Source organism: Nansenia antarctica (genome assembly GCF_963989245.1).
Source record: "Nansenia antarctica genome assembly, chromosome: 16".
Lineage (NCBI taxonomy): Eukaryota > Metazoa > Chordata > Actinopteri > Argentiniformes > Microstomatidae > Nansenia > Nansenia antarctica.
This window is the reverse complement of record NC_137686.1, coordinates 5,677,901-5,701,848: the sequence shown is the minus strand read 5'-3', so window position 1 is coordinate 5,701,848 and position 23,948 is coordinate 5,677,901. Positions and strand designations below refer to the sequence as shown.

General features: G+C 43.2%; 2 protein-coding genes across 2 annotated transcripts; both read left to right on the top strand.

Moving 5' to 3' along the window:
- Positions 1–767: 767 nt before the first annotated feature.
- Positions 768–6,107, top strand: LOC308171515 (glutathione S-transferase theta-3-like). Its single transcript, XM_080546386.1, has 5 exons — positions 768–970; positions 2,377–2,464; positions 3,236–3,386; positions 3,765–3,941; positions 5,527–6,107. The coding sequence occupies exons 1-5, from the start codon at positions 859–861 to the stop codon at positions 5,722–5,724; spliced, it is 726 nt and encodes a 241-aa protein (XP_080402512.1). The 5' UTR covers positions 768–858; the 3' UTR covers positions 5,725–6,107.
- A 5,353-nt stretch (positions 6,108–11,460) lies between these two features.
- LOC308171695 (heterogeneous nuclear ribonucleoprotein H-like) lies at positions 11,461–12,443 on the top strand (the record flags this gene model as incomplete). Its single annotated transcript, XM_080546569.1, has 4 exons — positions 11,461–11,545; positions 11,743–11,898; positions 12,105–12,254; positions 12,403–12,443. The coding sequence occupies 4 exons, from the start codon at positions 11,461–11,463 to the stop codon at positions 12,441–12,443; spliced, it is 432 nt and encodes a 143-aa protein (XP_080402695.1).
- Positions 12,444–23,948: the final 11,505 nt, after the last annotated feature.

Below are 23,948 nucleotides of genomic sequence, written 5' to 3'. Positions count from 1 at the left end.
TATGTGTTCTCCAGTGCCTTTTGTCCGCTTTAAGGTGGTGGTAAGTTGAAGGTTGAAGGCCAAATTTTCCGGCGCGCTCCGCGCGCACATTACATTCTCCCTCTGGGCTAAGCCCCGGATCTCCTACGATCCTAAATCCGCCCCTGATTGAGACACGGACACACAGCATCCTGTGTCTTTCAACATGTTTGTTTTGTCTTTTCCTAAAACTCTTATGTTCGCTTTGAAAACATAGTGAGCCTAGATCCCATGCCATGTCTTTCTGCCTGTCGCGCGCTTTGAAACAGATCAGCCTACGCACCTGAACTTCGTGAGTTTAGAATGATAAGGTTCTATCTCCGTTTAGGGTAGTTCAGAGATATTGAGCGTCAACGTTTTTACATCCCATTATGTTTTGTGACCTTTGTATTTTATTAATTACTAACTCAAAAATGTCAACATTTTAAAAATAACACCACACAGGCGTTAATAAACACCCAATGGATCAGATTATGTAAAAAAAACTCAATTTTGACAAAAATTGAGATAGAACCTTATAATTCTAACGTCACGACTTGTGCCAGAAGATCCAAGAAGATGGGATAACGGATAGTTCCAGATAGTTTAATGGGAAACACGTGTGACAAACAGCTTGAACTGATGAAGTGATCAGTAGTATTTAACCTCTAGGCCTATCCTGTCATAGGCTACATCTGTCATGGTCACCATGACTAGTCAACCTTTGCCATGATTAGTCAACCTTTGATAACAAAAGAGTAGTTGATAAATGACGCCCACAGCCGATGGAAGTGGGTAGAAGTGCAAGGCGAACTCGAAATAAGTGGTGGTGAAGAATATTTGTTCGATTTGCAAAAGAAAATGGCTTTGGAAATGTATCTGGACCTTTTCTCACAGCCCTGCCGCTCTGTCTACATCTTTGCCAAGAGGAACAACATTGATTTTGACTTCAGAAAGGTTTCTCTGATGGCTGGTAGGCTAAAGTTCAGCTCAATGACATGATATATATACCGGTATAGCTTATTTTTTCGTAGCTACAAATGTAATGCTAATATTTAGAAAATATATTTTCAGTTATGAAATGCGATTTTGTCCCTTTATGGCCCTGTTAAGCAGGTCGTACATATAGGTTTTTAAAAGTTAAATCATTGTTATTTCAGTCATTGTCATGTTGAACTTCCAATGAAACATCTTATCTCAGAAGGTTCTTTCAGAGTCATGTTCAGACAAAGGCGTAACAAACAATTAGTTAATTGCATTTATTTTACAATTTCAGACCCCTTGTGCCTCTTAAATGTCATAATGTGTTCGTATTCCGTTTTCCTAAAAACAAAAGGAACAAAAATCAACAAATGGGAAATCGATCCTCTATGTAGAAACAGATTAAAAGTATTCCTGCGTCGGGTAGAAATATCATGCCTTTCATGCATGAGAAATAAGATAATAGATTTTAGCCAAATTGGCCGTTGCAGTGGGATTCATATAACATTCATCAAGAGAAAACCCTATCTGGACCAAATTCGTACTTGATAAGGATTAAGGCGTGAGGAATCACAAGTCACCCATGAACTCTCCGAACCCCTCCTTTACAAGATAGTATAAACCCATATGGAATATCAGTTCTCTAGCTAGCTGACAAGTTTTATGAAGCTGCGGTTTGGCGTGAAGGTTGAATGTCCAAAGGTTAGTCAAGGAAATGTTGTGTCGAATGTACCAATGTCCACTAGATGGCGCTGCTGGTCAAGCTATTAGGTGAATAAAGTATAAACATTTTATATTGTTCTCAATGTTAATGCACAGTAGTTTAGAACAGTAGTTAAAGTAAAGAAAGAAATTACATAGGAAAGTAAAGAATGTAAGGGAACAGCTTTGGAGTTTGTTTCTCAGTCCTATTCAGTATATATTTCTGGTTTATCTGGAGGTCGCCCTGCCCAATGGTATTAGTCATTGAAGTTGTAATTCTACTGTCCCATTTAATGATAATTAAATCATTAAATGATTAAATGATAAAATGATTTAATTTAATTATGCAGTTATATAGCACAAGAGTATGTCCACTAGATGGCCCTGTCCATTAAATTGTTTTATTGTTCTCAGTGCTAATTCACAATTGTATCTTCGCTGCAGGGTCATATTACTTGTCAGCCATAGAGAACGTATATTCCAGGCTGGCTGATTAAATCTTCTAAAGGCAGAGTTTGTGTGTCAAAATCCTCTTTACTAGTTTGTTAATTTGACATGGAATAACCCATGATTAGTTTTCACAATGAGAATGTCCCACTCTCTCCACCGTCTTGACTTCAGAGTACTGTAGTGTAGACTACGTTTATGCATTGTTATCACATAGGCTATTGCTGTGTTGGATACACTATATTTCAGGTGAGCACTATGGGGAAGAGTTTGGAAAGATCAGTATGCTCAGGAAAGTGCCCGCAATCAGAGATGGAGACTTCTGCCTGGCTGAAAGGTGGGAATCATTCACTCTGAGGAGAATATTACCTGATGAGACACAGTATAACACCTTGCAAGACGTCTTGCTGTGCATATTTATGATTTGATTTTATGATTATTATTGTTTTGTAGCAGTATTATTGTGCAACTTACCCACTTCTATCTTTTGATATAACTCTTTCTGATATATAATCAGTGGGGATGCATTTTATTCTCACCATATAGCCTACAGAAATGTATACATTTAATTTCCAAAGTCAAAATCATCACAATAGCTTTAAGTAGCTTTCAAAGTAGCCAATGAATGTTGGGTGCAGCCTTTGCTGTTGCTGCTCCCAAGCTGCGGAACACCCTTCCACCAGCTGTCCGATGCTCTGACACTCAACACATTCAAGACCAGACTCAAGATGCATCTGTTCAGACTCTCCTTCGTACTGCATGGCCTGGGTCCTGACTAACAGCATCCCCCATAGCCTTTTTGTTTGTTGTGTTTCTTTTTGTTGTTTATTGTCCTGCATCTCTTTTTTTTCTGTACAGTCCTTGAGTTTGAGTTCGCTTTTAAATAAAATCTATTATTATTATTTTATTAATGAATCTCTTATAAAACAGCAGTGATGTGTCTATACAACACTATATCTATACAACATATATTATATATGACTCAATCGCATTGTTTTCTACCCCTGGCTTTTAGCACATTGAGGTGGGAAAGATAATGCCTTTAAAACTGACCGACTGTAAAGATGTGCATAATGGACTCTGCATGACCTCTGCATGACCTCTACAGCATTGCCATCATGATGTACATGGCAGAGAAGTTCAAGACCCCAGACCACTGGTATCCAGCAGACCTGCAGAAGCGTGCTCGTGTAAACGAATATTTGTCCTGGCAACACACGGCCATACGTCCCCAAGGCTCCAAGCTGTTGTGGCACAGGGTAAGTGCTGCTACACAGCATTATATAAAAACCATGGTCAAATCCCAGAAATCACAGAGATACAGTCAATTCACACTTGAGACTGCCACTAAACGGAGGCATTCAGATATACAGAGTGATTAGAAATATTCTAGGGGGACCGTGTATGAAAAGGGTTGTCATTTCTAAATGGTGAAACCAATCAGAAAAATGTGATTAAAGCTGAGAATCTCTCTAGCCTCATAGTAATTGATCTAAAAGAAGACAAAATGCTTTCCAATACTTGTTATAGTTTCAGATATAATACTTCCTCTGCATTATTGCAAGCATTGTTGATCAATAATGAGAATTTAATAATCAGAATTTAGCACACTGCCGACTTTCACCTTTCTGTAAAAGCTCTTGATTCCAAAGATCATGGGGATAGAGGTCCCTAAGGACAAGATGGATGCAGCCCTGGAAGACCTGGATGGCTCTCTCAAAATCATTGAAGAGAAGTTTATTGCAGAGAAGCCCTTCATTGCTGGAGATCAGATCTCATTGGCTGACCTGGTAGCCATTGTTGAGATCATGCAGGTGAGAGCCAATAACTGTATTATTTCTATGCCCTATGGACAATGGCCGCATTGAAAATAAAAAAGATAATATACTTCTTTTAAAATTCAGAACAAGATGTTTGATAAGTTGTTTCCTTTCAACTGTTGATGGATGACTGGAGATTTCTTCTCTTTAACAAGGAAGTAAATCTGTAAATCTCACCCTCATTTGCTTTCTCTCCACATTTCCGTTTTTAAGCTGCGAACACCACAGGAGATTCCTAGAAGGCCGATTAAATCAAATCCGGGCTAGTTTTTCAAATTCACGATAATTTCAGCTGGAGTTCTGTTCCATGAATGTGGCTCAAATAATTCGCTGCTTGGTTGCTAGTTCCAGTCTAGTATCTTCTTTAGTTCCAGTCTAGTATCTTCTTTAGTTCCAGTCTAGTATCTTCTTTAGTTCCAGTCTAGTATCTGCTTTAGTTCCAGTCTAGTATCTTCTTTAGTTCTAGTCTAGTATCTTCTTTAGTTCCAGTCTAGTATCTTCTTTAGTTCCAGTCTAGTATCTTCTTTAGTTCCAGTCTAGTATCTTCTTTAGTTCCAGTCTAGTATCTTCTTTAGTTCCAGTCTAGTATCTTCTTTAGTTCTAGTCTAGTATCTTCTTTAGTTCCAGTCTAGTATCTTCTTTAGTTCCAGTCTAGTATCTTCTTTAGTTCCAGTCTAGTATCTTCTTTAGTTCCAGTCTAGTATCTTCTTTAGTTCCAGTCTAGTATCTTCTTTAGTTTCAGTCTAGTATCTTCTTTAGTTTCAGTCTAGTATCTTCTTTAGTTCCAGTCTAGTATCTTCTTTAGTTCCAGTCTAGTATCTTCTTTAGTTCCAGTCTAGTATCTCCTTTAGTTCCAGTCTAGTATCTCCTTTAGTTCCAGTCTAGTATCTCCTTTAGTTCCAGTCTAGTATCTTCTTTAGTTCCAGTCTAGTATCTTCTTTAGTTCCAGTCTAGTATCTTCTTTAGTTCCAGTCTAGTATCTTCTTTAGTTCCAGTTTAGTATCTGCTTTAGTTCCAGTCTAGTATCTTCTTTAGTTCCAGTCTAGTATCTTCTTTAGTTCCAGTCTAGTATCTTCTTTAGTTCCAGTCTAGTATCTTCTTTAGTTCCAGTCTAGTATCTTCTTTAGTTCCAGTCTAGTATCTTCTTTAGTTCCAGTCTAGTATCTTCTTTAGTTCCAGTCTAGTATCTTCTTTAGTTCCAGTCTAGTATCTTCTTTAGTTCCAGTCTAGTATCTTTTATCTTTTCGACAGTCGGCTCTTCTGGGCTCCTTCTGCCTGCGAGCACGCGCCCAAATCGAGAATTTCCAAACCGGGCTTGTGTGAACATTGATGACACCAGGCTGATTCTCATTCGAGGAATCACTTGAGGCTTGAATCCCAATCACGAGTTGCCTGAACGAGGCTTTCCTTTTAATCGCGAATATACTAATCCAGCGTACGTGGAATACCCCCAAGGAGTTCCTCTTTAAAAAGCAGGAGTACATTTTCACTTGTCTTATAAGCTTATTTCCCACTCTGAGACACTTTTTGTATATCACCTGTGGCCTATCGTGTCTGCTTTCTGGTACCTCCTCTATAGCCTGTTGGTGCTGGCCTGGACGTGTTCCAGGGGAGACCCAGGCTGAGTGCCTGGAGAGACAGGGTCCAGGAGGAGATCGGAAAGGATCTGTTTAACGAAGCCCACCAGGGGATTCTTGCAGCCCAGGAAATGGTCAAGAACATGGACGCCAGTAAGATGCAGGTCTTCAAGCCCAGGATCATGAAGATGTTTCTTTGAATAATCTAGGGCCTAATAAAAGAAATAACTACTCTGATAATCAGCAGATTAGAAAAATAAATAAATCAAGCTTCCCCCTTGTAACTTAAGCCCCCTGCTTACATCACGCTGTGTCCAGATGGTTGGTGGACCAACACGTCAAACTTGGTCTTTGTTTAACCAATACAAATATCTGAAACCCTCCCGACCCACAGCCACACAGACCCACAGCCATTGTCTTTACCTCCATCGTCTTTGCACAAATCAAATCAGTTAACATACAGGTTGGTATGACATGAATATTATGTTAATGCTCTGTACACTGCTTCACACTGGGTGATAGATCAAAGGGTAACACACAACAAAAGATGATGGGGAAAACTTTTGCAAGTAAAAGACTACTTAAACACAGAACTTGGTACTGTCTTCTTTTCTTACAAGTTGAACAACTGAAGTTTATTTTCATTTTCATTCATTGTGTCAATACCACATTTCGATTTTATAACCAATTTTGTTACAGACCTTTTCCATACTACTTCAATACCATTCAGACCAGAGCTTTCAGTGTAAAGCAATGTTTTCCACATGTGGTAACTCTTAGAAACGAGCCGATTATGCATTTGGGTGTTTCCAGATAACCTTCATGGCGTTTATGAGCTGGGAGCATTTAGTACAATCGTCAATTAAGAATGAATATTCTCAACCAAAAACACACTAAAATAAAAAATAATTATGCAGTGGCATCTATAGAAATATTTGATTGGGTCCTTTTTCTGCTGTTTCTGTATTCACACTCATGCAATATACTGTATAAACACATTCCTCTAGCTGGAGCCTTGAATCAGAGATTTGATCTTTTCTAGGTTGTGATCCGCAGCCCCCGTTGGAAACGGCACCCAGCTGAGGTCTGACACTCGTGACTCGCCCTAATGAGAAAGGTCTGCTTCTGCTCACACGTGACTCGCCCTAATGAGAAAGGTCTGCTTCTGAACACACGTGACTCGCCCTAATGAGAAAGGTCTGCTTCTGCTCACACGTGACTCGCCCTAATGAGAAAGGTCTGCTTCTGCTCACACGTGACTCGCCCTAATGAGAAAGGTCTGCTTCTGCTCACACGTGACTCGCCCTAATGAGAAACACACGTGACTCGCCCTAATGAGAAAGGTCTGCTTCTGAACACACGTGACTCGCCCTGATGAGAAAGGTCTGCTTCTGCTCACACGTGACTCGCCCTAATGAGAAAGGTCTGCTTCTGCTCACTCGTGACTCGCCCTAATGAGAAAGGTCTGCTTCTGCTCACACGTGACTCGCCCTAATGAGAAAGGTCTGCTTCTGCTCACACGTGACTCGCCCTGATGAGAAAGGTCTGCTTCTGACACACGTGACTCGCCCTAATGAGAAAGGTCTGCTTCTGCTCACACGTGACTCGCCCTAATGAGAAAGGTCTGCTTCTGACACACGTGACTCGCCCTAATGAGAAAGGTCTGCTTCTGAACACACGTGACTCGCCCTAATGAGAAAGGTCTGCTTCTGACACACGTGACTCGCCCTAATGAGAAAGGTCTGCTTCTGCTCACACGTGACTCGCCCTAATGAGAAAGGTCTGCTTCTGCTCACACGTGACTCGCCCTAATGAGAAACACACGTGACTCGCCCTAATGAGAAACACACGTGACTCGCCCTAATGAGAAACACACGTGACTCGCCCTAATGAGAAACACACGTGACTCGCCCTAATGAGAAAGGGAGAAGTAGACAGAGTTCTAGAGTGACAGGAGTATATAACAACATGTACTGGATATTAAAAAGCCCTTCTTTAAATAAGCAAGTATAACCTAAAGCTTGTCAGGGTTTTTCCTGCATAGGGAATTCATAGGTAGCATGCCTAATATACACTGGGGGAAATAAGTATTTCACCCACTGCTGATTTTGTGAGTTTACCCCCTTACAAAGAAATGAACACTATCATTTTAATGGAAGGTTCATTTTAACAGTGAGAGACAGAATATATATTTTTAAAATCGCAGAAAATCCCATTATATGAATTTTGAAAAATTATTTGTGTTGCGATCAGTTGCAGTCCATCATCCTCATCTGTGAGTTTATCCATAGTTTGAGGTCATCCATTTTGTTCGCTAGTGAGCGGACATTGGCAAGAAATAAACTCTGTAAGGATAGTCCATTCGGCTTGCGTTGTTGCTTGGCATGTAAGGCCTCCCATTCGGCGTGGATGGGGTTTCAGGAGAATTGAGAACATTGAACAGCCTGCGTAGGTTACCTGAAAGCTGCCGTCCCGCAGTAAAGCCGGTCTGGTCTGGTTGTTTCACTGTATGCACAACCCACTCCAGTCTACCAGCCAAAACCCTGGTTAAGATCTTATAGTCGCAGCAGAGCAGGCTCACAGGACGAAATGACTCACATTTCAGAGGGTCCATGTCGTGCAATAAGTAAGTACACTTTTTATTTTTCCGCCACTGCCCCTCAAACAGTTTGAGTCCGCCACTGGTTGTTCTCTCCTCTCTGTCATTCAGCTGGCGGAGCAGATCGGTTGCAGTTGCTTGTTCGCCTCACATGGTCATGGCCTAGGGAATGGGGGGGGGGGGATTACCTGGAGGTGGAGAGCAGCCAGCAACATGACACAATAATGGAGATGTCCAATCAGATTGCAGGGGGGGGGGGGGCTCTCAGGGTACCAGCGGGGGGCAGATGGATGTGAGGGTGTCTCAGGATGAGTAGGAGGCAGCGGGTCTTCCACTGGATCAGGCAGGACAGGATCAGTGGGGCCACCCCTGTCTGGCTGAATGACGGTGAGATCCCGGCGGTTTCTCCTCACTGTGCGGCCCCCCACTTCAACATAATAGGACCGTGGTGTGTCAGCTTCTTGCTGCACAGTACCTTTTGATCTAGAGTCTCGAACCCAGACAGTCACCTGAGCTGAGTGCTGGCAGCAGTTTGGCCCTGCGACAAGTATCAAAGTGAGTGTTCGTTTCAACTTTGACTGCTGGTCTTTTCCCTTGAAGGTTGAGAGATCAGGCCACCCTGGCTGGAGGAGTGAAGGGTGGGCAGGCACCGGTGTGCGTAGGCGCCGTCCCTGGAGGGGTTTGGATAGGCTATATCCACTGGCGAGGGGGGTGGAGCGGTAGGCCAGGAGTGCTAATCAGATGATTTCTTGAAGAGTTGCTTAACAGTTTGAACAGCCCTCTCCGCTGCGCCGTTACTTTGTGGATATAGTGGGCTAGAGGTCACATGGGTGAAGTCCCAGGCTCTTGAGAAATGATGAAAGAGGAGAACTGGGGTCCATTGTTCGTGACCACTGTAAGTGGAACTCCGTTGCGTGCGAACCATGACTTAAGGCGTTCCACAACGGCTGATGAGGTGGTGGACTGCAGCTTGGCAACCTCAACGAACCGTCATGTTTGACTACAATGAAGTAGTCAAACATGACATGGTATGTGGAGTTGTCTAGATGACAGAGGTCAGCCCCAACCTTTTGCCAGGGACCGTCAGGGGTCTTTCCAGGGAGGAGTGGCTCAGGGGGTTGCAGTCTGTTCTGGGTGCATATTTGTGTTATGCTGGCCAACATAAGGCTTCATGTTAAAACAATACCCAGTATAAGAGTCACACAGTATGTAGGATTTCATTCCATACTTCACCGGCTTCTGAGGGTTATACACTTTGAATGATAGGCGGCCACGCCACTGCACACATCAATGCAGATACTTTCAAAGGGCTGATACAGCTCTTTGAATTTGGCTACAACATGATCTAAAATAGGACGCACTTTATACATTTTATCTGTGGCGTCCTGTGATGCATTATTGTTGTAGTGGAGGAACTTCCAGATGAGCTGATACCTGTTCCTGGACATGGTTTTATTGAAGTATGGAGTGGCGTCCTGTTGATCCACACTCCAATACATTTCTAGTTTTGGCTTTTTTATGTAACCGGTGATGAAAGTGAGTCCAAAGAATCGTTTCAGTTCTGGGACTGTCACCGGTTTCCATGACCTCCCTCTGGAGTGTCGGGATGTGTCGGGATGTGCCTGTAAAAACTGCTGGGCAAAGTGGGCATACAGGTTGGTTTGATCTGCAATGTGCTGCAGCAGCTCATCAGGAATAAGCAGCTCCAGGAAATCAACCGGCAGGTCAGATTCCAGCTCTGCAGCAGCATTCTGGGGTCCAGGGGTTGCCGTGAATGGAACCTTTGTGGGTTGCCAGTCACCGTGACCCCAACCAGCAGCTTTCTCTGAAGACAGCCGTCTCCTTGCAGCAAACCCACTGGTTGAGGCACGTCCTCTGCTCGATTCAGGAACTGTAAAATATTGAAATATCTACAATTTTATACAAAATATATATACAAAAGGCATGTTTTATTGCTTTGTAATGATGTAGTGTAATAGTGTAATAGTAATAGTAATAGTGTTATACTGCTCTAGTGATGGTTATAGTTTCAGCACAACACACACAGGTAGACATCAACACAGAGGGTCACACACAGGTCATCAACACACACATCAACACACAGAGGTAGACTTCAAAGACACAGGTCACACACAGGTCATTGACACACACATCAACACACAGAGGTAGACTTCAAAGACACAGGTAAACATCAACACAGAGGTAGACATCAACACAGGTAGACATCGCACGCACGCACGCACACACACACACACACACGCACGCACACACGCACGCACACACACGCACACGCACACACACGCGACTCCTAGTAAACACAAGTCAGCACAGGTGAAACAGAGCCTCTCTGACCTGAGGCAAGGCAAATGTATTTGTGTAGCACATACATGTAGACCCAAGGTTACCCATAACTACCTCATAACTAATATTAGCCTCACATCACATTACCCATAAACATCCCCTCTTCATCTCCCTCATATCTGCACACACACACACACACACACACACACACACACACACACACTCACACATACAGGCACACACACACACACACACACACACACTCACACATACAGGCACACACACACACACACAGGCACACACACACACACACACACACACACACACACTCACACATACACACACACGGTCTGTAAAGAATACAAAAAGAAAAACAAATTCATTCATTCATTCATTCATTCATTCAACAGTTTTACCTTTGCTTTTCACACATGTGTCTTGGATCGTGGATCCGCGCTGATCTGGAGAGGATCCCCTGCTGCTATCCGATATGGGTGGCAACCACTCGTCCGACGAGTCGGGGTCTGGTTCAGAATCGTCCGATTCTGAACTGTTTGAAGAACTACTTGGCTCCAATGGCCGCGCGTCTTCTATACCAGATCTGCTTGCAGATCTGCTTGACCTGATCGGCACCACACTCCTTGCAGATCCACTGCCAGACAAGCTCTGTGCCAGTGTCAACTGCTTATAATGCTTCTCTCCTGCTCTCGCTATCTTCGCTATACGTTTCGCCATCTCTTCAACCCACAACAAGCCAGTTCCGTCTCCAGGATTTTATAGCTGAGCTAAATCGAACTGCTGCCCCCATCTGGGACAGAAATACATTACACCCAAGTCTGAAATTCACACACTAGGTGTAGAAGATGTCAATAAAGCGATCCCCGCGGAAAAAAAAAAGTCAACGTTACTATTCTATAAGACGCCAAATGGCGTCTTTGGCAGTCAATGAGTTAATGACAATAAAGACCATTCATTCATCTACATTGTGTGATCTTGTGCGTCTCCCAGGGCTGACTATCCAGACTACACGACCATCATGGCTGATGGAGAAGGGTTTGTGGTACGCGTGCGGGGCCTCCCCTGGTCCTGCGCTGTGGACGAAGTCTCCAGGTTTTTCTCAGGTGAGAAGATAGGATACTCTACTATGAACACCAATCTGGTTTTAGTCGTCTAGAAACTAAGCTTTTGCATGTGGCATTCATTCAACAGATTTAGCCTATCACTGATTATCTACTAAGACTCTTCAAAGGCATTTGTGTGTGTGTGTGTGTGTGTGTGTGGGGGGGGAAAATTCAACAACTGTTGATTTGTCTTCCAGATTGTAAAGTTGCAAACAATGGCACGAGTATCCATTTCACCTACACCCGGGAGGGCAGGCCCAGCAGAGAGGCGTTCGTTGAGCTGGAGACCGAAGACGACCTGAAGATCGCCGTCAAGAAAGACAGAGAGACCCTGGGGCACAGATATGTGGAAGGTATTTTTTTTTATTTTTTTTTTATGCATATTCATCAATACACTAATCACTAACAACTTCACCATGAGTAAGGAGGTGGTATGGCCTAAAAACATAGGTTTTATAGTCTAGCTTGCCAGATCGACGCAGCTGGCCGCTCTCGTTTAAGAGACTACCGGTTGCATGATTGGATGTTAATTCAGGACATGTTTATGTGTTTGTCTCAGTGTTTAAGTCGAACAATGTGGAGATGGACTGGGTGATGAAACACACTGGTCCCAACTGCCCAGAGACGGAGGGGGACGGCCTGGTGCGGCTGCGCGGCCTGCCCTTCGGCTGCAGCAAGGAGGAGATCGTCCAGTTCTTCTCAGGTGAGGGTGAGAGCTCACCCTCCTCTCTCCTTCAATCCAGTCATGTGCACCCACGGTCACTCTCTTTTGACATTAGTCTAGCAGGTCTGGCTATTTTATATTGGGCACTTACAGCTTTTCCTTCCTGTGATTTTTTCCCCCCCCATACACTCAGGTTGCCATGGTTGGAGATATCGGAGGTACTTCACTGGATGATGCTACCAGAAGAATGATGCCGTACCTCCTCTCAAATGATCTGGCAGTCCAGTTCAACCTTCATGGACGTCACAGCAAGAAGAAGTTCAGAGAAATGCGCCTTTATGATGTCATATATGGTAAGTTTGAGTGTTGAATTGCTCAGTCTAACTTTTACATTTTTTATTTGGCAACACATTTGATGTATACCAATAGAAGGTATGCCACAGCAAAGACAGTATATACAGCAATGGAAACGGGGCACAACAAATCTTCAAAACATTTAAACTGATGTCACTCAAGAAAGTTCCATAATGCTATAATTTCTAACAGTTGGCCTCTTGTCATTTCTATTAGGGGGACTAAAGAAAAATGCCCTCACTCAAGAAACCAACCACAAGGATGCAGAAAAGGCTCTCTCCAAGTGGTTCACTGGAGCTCACGATAGAGGTGGAAAAAGAGTTAGACCTCAGACACAGCTTCTACAACTGGATGATGCACCAACCCAGTAGGCAAAGTCTCTGTCTCTCTTTCTCTACAATGCTGCCCTGTGGTTGGTTCTGTCACTGGGGATTAAAACCGAAAGGCTGAAGAGACACGCACAGAGGGCCCAAGATTTTTTTTTTATTGCACTGCTTGGACACACCACACCACACCACCCCATCCTCGCGGGGCGGAAGAGCAGCCACAGCTGGTGGCTCATCGCACTGCCAGCAGGTACGAAGCGGTTCAATAACTCCTTTGTCCCATCAGCCATTAAACTGTACAACTGCTCGGTGGGCAGCAGGTTGCAGGTTGCAGGCTTGGGGCAGGGTGGCGGGTGGTGACTCCACCACTACCCCCACCATCACCACCAACCACCCACCTCCGCCCCCCCCCCCCTACCCTGCCACACCCCCACGGAACTGGAACTGTACCGAACTGAACTGAGTCACTGAGTGAACGGCCGTGACCTGAACATACGAACACTTCAGGAACACTACTGTAACTGCCACCAGAGCGCCCATTTTTATTCTTATATTTTGTTCTGTTATTAGTCTCTGTGGAGCATTGTGGGAATATTTTTTTATTTTAAGTGTACAATTTGTATGTATATACTGTATGTACACCTGTACATTTGATGTGTGCCTTTTCCTGCACCTTTACACTGCTGCATTGTTATTTTCATTGTATTTTTATTATCTTGTTGTAATATTGTTTTTAATAAATTTGTCAAAATATATATTGTCTATTTTCATCCTGGTAAAACTTAAGACATGTAAAATACCCAATTTTTATTTTAGGTGTGTTTACAAGAATTAACACGGTTCATGTCAAATACTGCTTAATCTATTTTATTTATATTTAAATCTTATTAGGACCCACATTGGAAATCAAAGGAACCATTGCACAACCAAACCCAGTTAGGACCCACCTCGGTCCCATATAGACTTGCCTGGTTGGGGCCCACCTAGGGCCCAGGTAAAACCCACCTAAAGCCCACATGGGCATCCCAGTTAGGACCCACCTCGGTGCCATATAGACTTGCCTAGTTGGGCATCCCAGTTAGAACCCACCTCGGTCCCATATAGACTTGCCTAGTTGGGGCCCACCTAGGGCCCAGGTAGAACCCACCTAAAGCCCACATGGGCATCCCAGTTAGGACCCACCTCGGTCCCACATAGACATGCCTAGTTGGGGCCCACCTAGGGCCCAGGTAGAACCCACCTAAAGCCCACATGGGCATCCCAGTTGGGACCCAAGTGGATCCCGCTAACATTGCCGACATGAGGCCCATATGGGTTAGCCCACCTTGAAACCATATGGGACCCACGTGGGCGTGCTGGCTGGGTTACTGTCCCTCTCATTTTTGTACGTATCGCTTACTTGCTTGCTGATGGCTGAATTGTTATAAAACTATGCGAGGAATGTATCAGTGTGGCCACCATTCCCTTTTTCTGTTTTTCCATTACCGTTGGCAATGCTTATGCCCCAACAGTGACATTAATTTGGCATGTTATGTTTTTTGTCCTAGAGTTAATAATAATAATAATAATTCATTGAATTTATATAGCGCTTTTCCGAGGCTCAAAGACGCTGAAAGTTAAACAAACCAACGTACTCTCCATGTTATTGGACAGTTAAGATGTTAAATATCAACATGCCTGTTTGATGCCGAGGCGCCAAATTGAGACAGAACTTAAGCAGCACTTGATTATGATTAATGTGTCTCTAAATACCTCTATGAAAGTAGAACAATTGATCATTACCAAATAAATACGGACTTATTACTTCATTGTTTAGGTTTTTTGTTGACATAGGAGATTTTGTAAACAAATTATGTATATCTTAAAATTGTTTTGAAAAAGTAATGCTGCTCTCAGGGAATTGAATGTAATAAAAAAAAATGTTATCTCCCTGTTAACATGTATTTTCGTCATTGTTTACATTGTATTGACCCTGCATGCAGAAATCACTGATAACTGCTTTAGGTAGACTGTCATAATGTTGAGCACCCTGACCACTTCCTGCATTTTCACCAGTGTGTTCTGCTAAATATTTTAAAAATAAGCCACATAATGATATGGCTAACTGAATAGGAGGAAGCTCCATTGCTCAAGGGCTATGATATGTTTATAATTGTGTTATTCTGCTGAAGAGTGTCACTGCTGGTCCAAATGCTTGGATGCATGTGGATTAGTGTTTCTTTAACCAAATATCTTTAAACAAGATGGAGGAACCTCTGGAATTCTTTGTTCGGTCAGACTGATTCTGGAGAATCAGAAGAGACAAAAGATCCCAGAAGGAACGCCTGAGGAAACATAACATCAGAATCAACATGGTGGGACGCCCTCTTATACTGCACCCACATCAAACAACACATCAATTACAAGGGGGAAAACATGCTTCTACCCATCTCGATCCGGCATGACATTTTATTCAGCTCTTCTTTTTTTTTTACAAAAAATACCCAAGGCAACCCAGACAGTTGGCATGACTATTGTCTGGAAATTGCTCACCTTTGGGTTTCAAGTAGGGCTTTGTCCTACAGTACATATTCCCATGCATTGTTTAACCATATGATGTTATTAACTAGTTACTGTAGCTACAACCTGACCTGCTGTGGTTATTTAGCTAACGTTACTGTACAACAACCTGACCTGCCGTTATTAACTAGCTAACGTTACTGTCAACAACCTGACCTGCCGTTATTAACTAGCTAACGTTACTGTACAACAACCTGACCTGCTGTTATTAACTAGCTAACGTTACTGTACAACAACCTGACCTGCCGTTATTAACTAGCTAACGTTACTGTACTACAACACCCTGACCTGCCGTTATTAACTAGCTAACGACACTGTACTACAACAACCTGACCTGCCATGGTTATTAACTAGCTAACGTTACTGTACAACACCCTGACCTACCGTTATTAACTAGCTAACGTTACTGTGGCTGTGTTCGGAAATAGCATACTATGACGTAGATTTTGAGTATGTAGTGCGTTCACACTGTACAGTATGCGAGAAATGTAGTATGCAAGCAATTATTTCCGGGATAATTGAAGTTTGTTACGATGGACACTACTCGGGTACTGTTTCCCAAAATGCATTTCGCGTCCAGGGTTGTCAGATGGGGCGGGTTACCGCCGAACGGGCTACTTGATTTTGAGGTTATAGAACGTTTAGGCTGTAAATTGTCAATCCCATCTGGCAACCCTGTGCGCTTTCAGCCTCCAAACTGCGTCATACAAACCCGTCATAAAGCTGTTGTTTACATTGTCCGATAGCCTGGGGACCGAAAGCTTGCAATAAACATCGTTTTTTGCACAGATTTGAGTGTGCAGATCAGTGGCGGCTGGCCAATAGAGGGCGCTAGGGCGCCGCCCCCACCTTCCAACGCAGCCCCACTTCCTAGTTGCTATTTGTAAAAGATTTTTAAAAATAAACATTGTTTATTCATAAAATGCGTCTGATATTCTGTCGGCGCCTATCAGCATTCATTAAAAATCCTCCAATACAATAAACATTTTATCTGTGTGTGTGTAAAATTCACTGTGAAAATACATAGGGGACGAGTCGGGGCGCCGGCCGAATGGCAGGCTATGGCACTGCAAATACTTTTGGCTTACACGTGAGCTGTAGCAGCGCTCCAATTGGCTGTCTCCTATTCCCCGGACGGGGCGCAGAAAAGTGTGCCCTGAGCATGCACAGATTATAGGCTTACCTAGGCTGCAGCCTAGGGCCACTACCACTAGGGGTAGTAAAAAAAAAATGCGTGAGACTTGAGAGCCCTGAATATCCGGTTGTTAAGTCTGACGTCAAACGTGACGTTTTGCAATTTCCGGTTCCAAACCAGAAATTCTCCGCACCAGAATACCAGTGTACTACAGCGGTAGAATGACAGTTTAATCGTTTTTTAGACTCGAATCTATTAATACAACAAGGGGCACAGCACTTTCCCGTTTTCCCCATATTGTCAGGGTATTTGAGCCTCGGAAAAGCGCTATATAAATATAATTAATTATTATTATTATTGAGGCATTTCGAAGACAGCGCCTCAGCCAACTTTGGACCCGGAAACACGTCGCGACTTAACAACCGATATTCGGACAGACAACAGGTGAGGAGAGCAACAGAGAGACAGACAACAGGAGAGGAGAGCAACAGAGAGACAGACAACAGGAGAGGAGAGCAACAGAGAGACAGACAACAGGAGAGGACAGCAACAGAGAGACAGACAACAGGAGAGGAGAGCAACAGAGAGACAGACAACAGGAGAGGAGAGCAGCAGAGAGACAGACAACAGGACAGCAACAGAGAGACAGACAACAGGAGAGGAGAGCAACAGAGAGACAGACAACAGGAGAGGAGAGCAACAGAGAGACAGACAACAGGAGAGGAGAGCAACAGAGAGACAGACAACAGGAGAGGAGAGCAACAGAGAGACAGACAACAGGACAGCAACAGAGAGACAGACAACAGGAGAGGAGAGCAACAGAGAGACAGACAACAGGAGAGGAGAGCAACAGAGAGACAGACAACAGGAGAGGAGAGCAACAGAGAGACAGACAACAGGAGAGGAGAGCAACAGAGAGACAGACAACAGGAGAGGAGCGCAATAGAGACAGAACTGAGGTGAGGTGAGCAACAGAGATAGTTCAGGATGATAACAAACAGTTCAGTATGACAGAGACAACTAATAGAAAGACAACTCTATGATTATAGAGTTTACATGTTCATGGAAATATTGTATGATAATAGAAAGGTACACTTTAATTTAATTAAAGAAGTAACAAAGAACACATTTATTATCACAATTGCATTGTGTTCCATGTCTTTCTCCATTGAATAAATAATGCCTAGTTGAATGGCTAAACAAGACAACTGTCTGGACAGTACTGCTAGAATTATTCACCTTACCGCTGCACAGATAGACAAAGGGTATAAGTCCATTCTGTTAACATTAGGTCTACTCTGCTAACAAAGACTATTCCAGTTGATTTGTCAGTTGTTGTGCATTATATTTTTGTTGTGTTTGCAGTTTGCCCTTTAATAAGTTATATATAAAAATAATTAAGTTATATATATTCTCATGCTAAAATCGACTGTAAATCCAGATTTTAAAGTTCATATTCTTCCCTGTGGAGCATGCCCCCATAACCTGTGCCCCACCCAAAAATGTTATCACCAGCCACCACTGGACAGAAGACTGCAGGTGCCAATGCGGTTTGTGTGAGAGCGTCGAGCTGTATGTGAGAGCGATAGTATATTCAACAGTATATTACATGTCATGTCAAGTCAAGTCAACTTTATTTGTATAGCACCTTACGTACAGCAATGCTGAGCCAAAGTGCTTCACAGTAAAAATAGATAAAATGCAGGAAACAAGCAATCACAATGCACACAACACAATGCAACACAAAACATGGCAAAATCAAAAGAGAAGACAAAAGGACCAAAACAATAAAACAATAAGACAATAAGAGCCAGGGACCTACAACAAAAACCACAAGATAATAAAAGCCAGGGACCAATAGCTAGGTGGGGGGGAAGGCTAGGGAAAACAGGTATGTTTTAAGGAGAGATTTAAAAATCTCCAGGGTCTGAGCGGCCCGTACGTGGAGGGGGAGGCTGTTCCAGAGTTTAGGTGGAGCAGCCGAAAAGGCTCTGTTCCCCCTGGTTTTCAGCCTGGTTCTGGGCACCACCAGCAGCAGCTGGTCTGCTGATCTGAGGGATCTGGAGGGGGTGTGGCGGTGCAAGAGCTCAGAGAGGTAAAGGGGGGCCAGTCCATTTAGTGCTTTAAAAACGGTCAGGGATCATTTAAAATCAATGCGCAATATACATTTAAATTCAATTAAATTAAATTCAATCCCTTACATAAAGCAAGGGATTGAAAGCCAAGTGGCCCGGTGAAAGTTGGACCAAACGAGTTAGGTAAGTGTTTACTGCGTCGTTTCACATCGTATACACAGGGTCATGACCACGGATTCCCAGTTAAGCATTTGAGCATTCCCCCCACCAGTTTTAGTTGACCAAAATGTGCTTTTGAAATGAAGACCTAGGTCCTATATATCATACGTTCAAAAAAAATTAAAATATTTTGTGAATCCTGTACTATTTCCCCCCCACGATAATTCTATAACGTTTTAGTATGGACGGGCACATTTTAGACTATTCTCAAACGCACACATGTCTAGGGATAGGCCTCACACAGTTATGGAGACACCCCCAAACACAGGTCAAAGCCCTGGGCTAAGCGTTAAATCAATCCAGGCGTCATAACTGTTATGAGTTAAGTGTTATGTCTCCATTACTGTCTTTGACCTGTGCCTGAGGCATGTCATGATACAACATCAATCAACCAATTTGCAAGAAGAAAGAAGCAAACAAGTTCGGATCAGGTGGGAAACTATTCTGGCTGAAATCGTAGTAAACTATATAAACACCATTTATTGCAAGCTAATTTCCAATATTTCCATACCAGGGAACAACACAGTGCTATTCGTAATCCGTATAGCATGAAGGAAACAAACACTATTTGTTGCATGCTCATTTGCAATATGCCTTAAGCAAGCAACACATAATACAAGAACAGTTACAAGTGTAACAGAGTAACATTCTTAGGCTTCGAATCCTGACATTGCACTGCAGCACAAGACATAGGGCATAATAAATCAAGCATAATTCAAGATAAAAGTGTCAGTAGTACAGGAAATAAAATAGGACAAAAAATAATAGGCACAGTACAAGATAAGGTTGCAATAGTGCAGGTAAGACAAGAGTTTATAATTATATTGGTGTTTCTGTCAACATAGTACTCAGTCAAGTTAATGACAGTAAAACATAATCAACACTAATATTAAGAGACTTGAACACAACCAAGGGCTGATATCATGGTCTCCACTACCCCCTGTACAGTTTCTCTAGTATAAATAATAATAATAAAAAAGATAACAAAATAAAAAGAAATCCTTCCTTCTACCATTGTGACTGCCAGTGGCCCCTGGTCCCAGCATAGATTTGTTTTTCTTATGATGATATAGATGATTCACTTACTTTAGACAAATGTACTTGTAAATCGCTTTGGATAAAGGCGACTGCTTTATGTATATAATATCAGTTTTAGGTGTACCTAACCATGTCTATGCAAAGTCCACAAGATGGCAGTAGTCATCCAAACAGTCATCTTTATGACTATGTGCCATCAAATACATTAGGAACCAAACACATGTGCTGTACAACTGGCTATCCTTAGAATTATAGTATTCATTAATAATAGATAAAAGAGTATTATCCACTCAAAACACAACCCAACACAATTTCCACTGACCGTAGCTGTAGTTTTGATTAGCCTAACCCAGACAGTTCTAGATACATAGTGCCCTATAGTGGCCTCAAACTGTCTGTGGGAATGGCAGGGATGTAGTGGTAAAAAGGGTGGGTAAATGCTGGACACTGGAGGAAATGTTGTTACAATTCACACATTTGTATTAAAGTTGGGTGAACAGTGGGTAAGCTAAACAATGTTTGTGTATGTTTACCCTTCACTATTGGTGAATAGACTACACTACGGTACAGCTAAGGTAAGAGGGAAATCATGCCACATGTTATTTTGAGTGGAGTATTTCTTTAACCTTTGCAGTAAGCCTATTACCTCTATCCTGCAGTTACATAATCTCCATTCATCTTTCTCTTATTGTCCATCATCAGACTGTCATGAAATCTGTCCTTTCATTATCTGAAAAACCAAAATCTACAGTAAAAAGTGAACATTGATTGAGTCCATTGTGAAGAGTGTAATCTCTCTCTGCAGGAAGGATGTCACTTTGTCAAAGCCCAGTCCTCCTCATCCAGTGGATTGTCTGTCCCCACCTTCGCGGTTGGCCTTCCCCTGAACCTGGCTGCTCTGTGGCTCCATGTTACTACTTCATCCTGAAGGAGACCCTGCTGTCTGCCCGGCAGGAGAGGCGGAGGCTCTCCACCAGAGGTGACAACATAGAGAGGCCTTGTGAAATGCAGACTAATGATGATCACCCATCATCATGCGACATCAATCACACGATAAGGGAGGAACCAAGCGAAACAGGTTCAAACACCAAGGATGTACACATAGACAAGACGTGTCATGTTTATGTATCATCTTACAGCCGTCAGGGTGAAGATAGCAGTCAGTCGACGGTATAGGAGTTTATAATGCTATTCCCTTATAATCAGGGAAACAGAAAACCCTGGGTAGCAAGAAACCCCGAGATTAGACTTGAATGGCCAAGCACTTGGATGAAAACTATTAGGAAATCATCTACATGTTTTCTTTATGTTCTTACTCATGGGCGTCAGCAGCTTTTTGAATGTGGGGGGGCCACTTTTTTTTCGGGGGGTCTGGGGGTCCCCCCCCCCGAATTTTTTTAAATAGTAGATTCAATTTCCTGCATTCTGGTGCGTTTTACACCCAAAATAATCTCCCTCTTTCTTTGTTTTTCCTTGGAGCTGGCATCGTCTGCAATTACTGACTACTATTATGTTTTGGTTTAACTCACAGAGGCCTGACACTGACACGTGGCACTTTTTAGGTACTTTATTAAATATGAAGATTCAAAAAGAATCAAAGAGTGAATTAGAAAAGAATGAGGTAACTTTGAGTCAACAAATTGAATAAAAAGTTATGAGGAAACATAAAATATGTACCTAGGCTACTCAGAGCCTATTACAATCAAACTTAGCCCTCTTCAGTGCATTGCAGAACATACAACTATAACAAACAAACAAAATCAAAGAGTGAATTAGAGCTGTCTCCACTGCCCCTGCCTGCTGCCCCTGACTCACTCTCACTCTCAACCACCTATATCAGGAGAAATGGGGATGCATTGAGCACTTGTTCATATTGTTTTTCTCTAATAGAACATTTGACATAGAAATACAATCATCAATACAAAAAATACAATCACAAGCATTTTAGAAATAGAAAAATAAATGGAACAGGTGTTTTCTTCTTATTTTTTAACCCTAGCTCAAGCAATCAGATGCAAAATTGATTCTTTGGGTGGGTGCAATGGCCAAATTAAATTGTGCAAATGCTCAGGGCAATGAACACGGGCAGGAGATGCAATAATGACAGGACAGGTAAGCACTGTGAGGTGTTTGTCGCCATTCTGTGCTTTTGATGACATTTCGCCTGTGTCTGTTCTGCATTTAAACATGTCTAACCGCACTAGTAATGCCTAACAAAACTGCTAGTGCCATATAGCTGATCTAGCTCGTATTTGGTTGCTAGTAGGCTATGCTAATTCTATTGCTAATACAGAGAATGTCTCATAAGGTGCTAACATTCTTATCAGAAAAGCTGGCTGTGTTTGACCTTGGGAGAACGCAATGTTGCTGTTTGGCCACTCACGGGAAAACTTGGATGACTTTGACTTACTTTTCTCTTCTTAGAATTTTTTTTCCTTATATCCATCTTGGTGGATGATCTAAATATCATCTTGCCTCAGTCTGAATGTTTTGAATCTGCGTGCGTGTCTGATTCTGCTGCTGCCGTGTTAAAAACAGAAATAAAACGCGGAGTGGACTTCTGGATATGGGCAATCCCCTACTCATAAAGTGGAACGGATTTGATTGTGAAGCAATGAAAATAACGCTGACCAGTCATGCAACATATTTTTGATGGCAAATGTGGGGGGGTCCAAACGACCTTGTTTCAAAGGTGGGGGGGACACGTCCCCCCCCAAATATATGGTGGTGACGCCCATGTTCTTACTCCTTGGAACCACTGACCTTTGGTCCTAGTCACACAGACCTTTCCCTTTAGGAGTCTGAGATCAAAGATAGCACTGTCTAAATGACTTGGAATAAGATATAACACTATCTGATCTCATCAACTGAATGGATTCATCTTTGGCACATTGTACTGGTGAGGGTTCTAATCCACCATCACTTAATCAAGTAAAACCATTCCATTGCACTGGTATACAATTACACCAAGGTGTTACATATCAAGCCATTACAAACCATTTCAGAGTCAAATTCTTAGGCTTCGGATCCTGACATTGCATTACAGCACAAGACATAGGGGTCACTCACCTGTGGGGTCCCTCAGGGCTCCATCCTCGGTCCCATCTTGTTCTCCCTCTACATGCTCCCCCTATGTCTAATCCCTCAACGCTACAAGATCTCATTCCACTGCTATGCGGACGACACCCAGCTCTACCTGTCAATCAACACTGACGACCCCGCCGATCTGAAGCGCCTGATGGACTGCCTCCGCGATGTGAAGGAGTGGATGGCCCAGAGCTTCCTACAGCTGAATGAGAGCAAGGGGGAAATCCTCCTCATCGGCAACACCACCGCCATCACTCAGCTCAGCACCAACATGGGAAGCCTGTCCACCCTTTTCAGACCACATGTCAAGAACCTCGGTGTCATCTTTGACTCCGAGCTTAACCTTGACCGACAAGTGAGCTCCGTCGTGAAGGCATGTTTCTACCAACTACGCATCATAGCCAAGATCAAGTCCTTCCTCACCCCCAGCGACCTGAGGAGGGTCGTCCTCATGCTAATCTCATCTAGGCTCGACTACTGCAACTCACTCTATGCTGGACTTCCTGATAAGACCATCTACCGCCTGCAGCTAGTCCAAAATGCCGCTGCCAGGCTGGTGTCAGGCACCAAAATGAGGGACCACATCTCCCCTGTCCTCATGTCCCTTCACTGGCTCCCAGTGAAGAAGAGAGTGAAGTTCAAAATCTGCACCTTTGTTTTTAAAGCTCTCAACAGTCTCGCCCCACCCTACATCAAGGACCTCCTGGACCAGTCTACCTCCTCAAGGCCCAGACCCAGGCTCAGGTCCGACGCCCAACTCAGCCTGAGGGTCCCACGTACCAACCTCAAGAGGAAGGGTGACCGTGCCTTTGCGGTGATAGCACCGACCCTGTGGAACGCGCTCCCTTCTGCCATCAAGTTTGCCCCCACTCTGGACTCCTTTAGAGCCAAGTTAAAAACCCACCTCTTCCTAAATGATATTCCCTAAGTCTACTCCCTATTTGTT

Excerpts from the sequence above, each read along its gene's own strand:
- LOC308171515 (XM_080546386.1), top strand. The coding sequence starts at position 859 with ATGGCTTTGGAAATGTATCTGGACCTTTTCTCACAGCCCTGCCGCTCT. Across the intron at positions 971-2,376 it reads AAAGGTTTCTCTGATGGCTG|GTGAGCACTATGGGGAAGAG; the intron begins GTAGGCTAAAGT and ends ACTATATTTCAG. Across the intron at positions 2,465-3,235 it reads GACTTCTGCCTGGCTGAAAG|CATTGCCATCATGATGTACA; the intron begins GTGGGAATCATT and ends TGACCTCTACAG.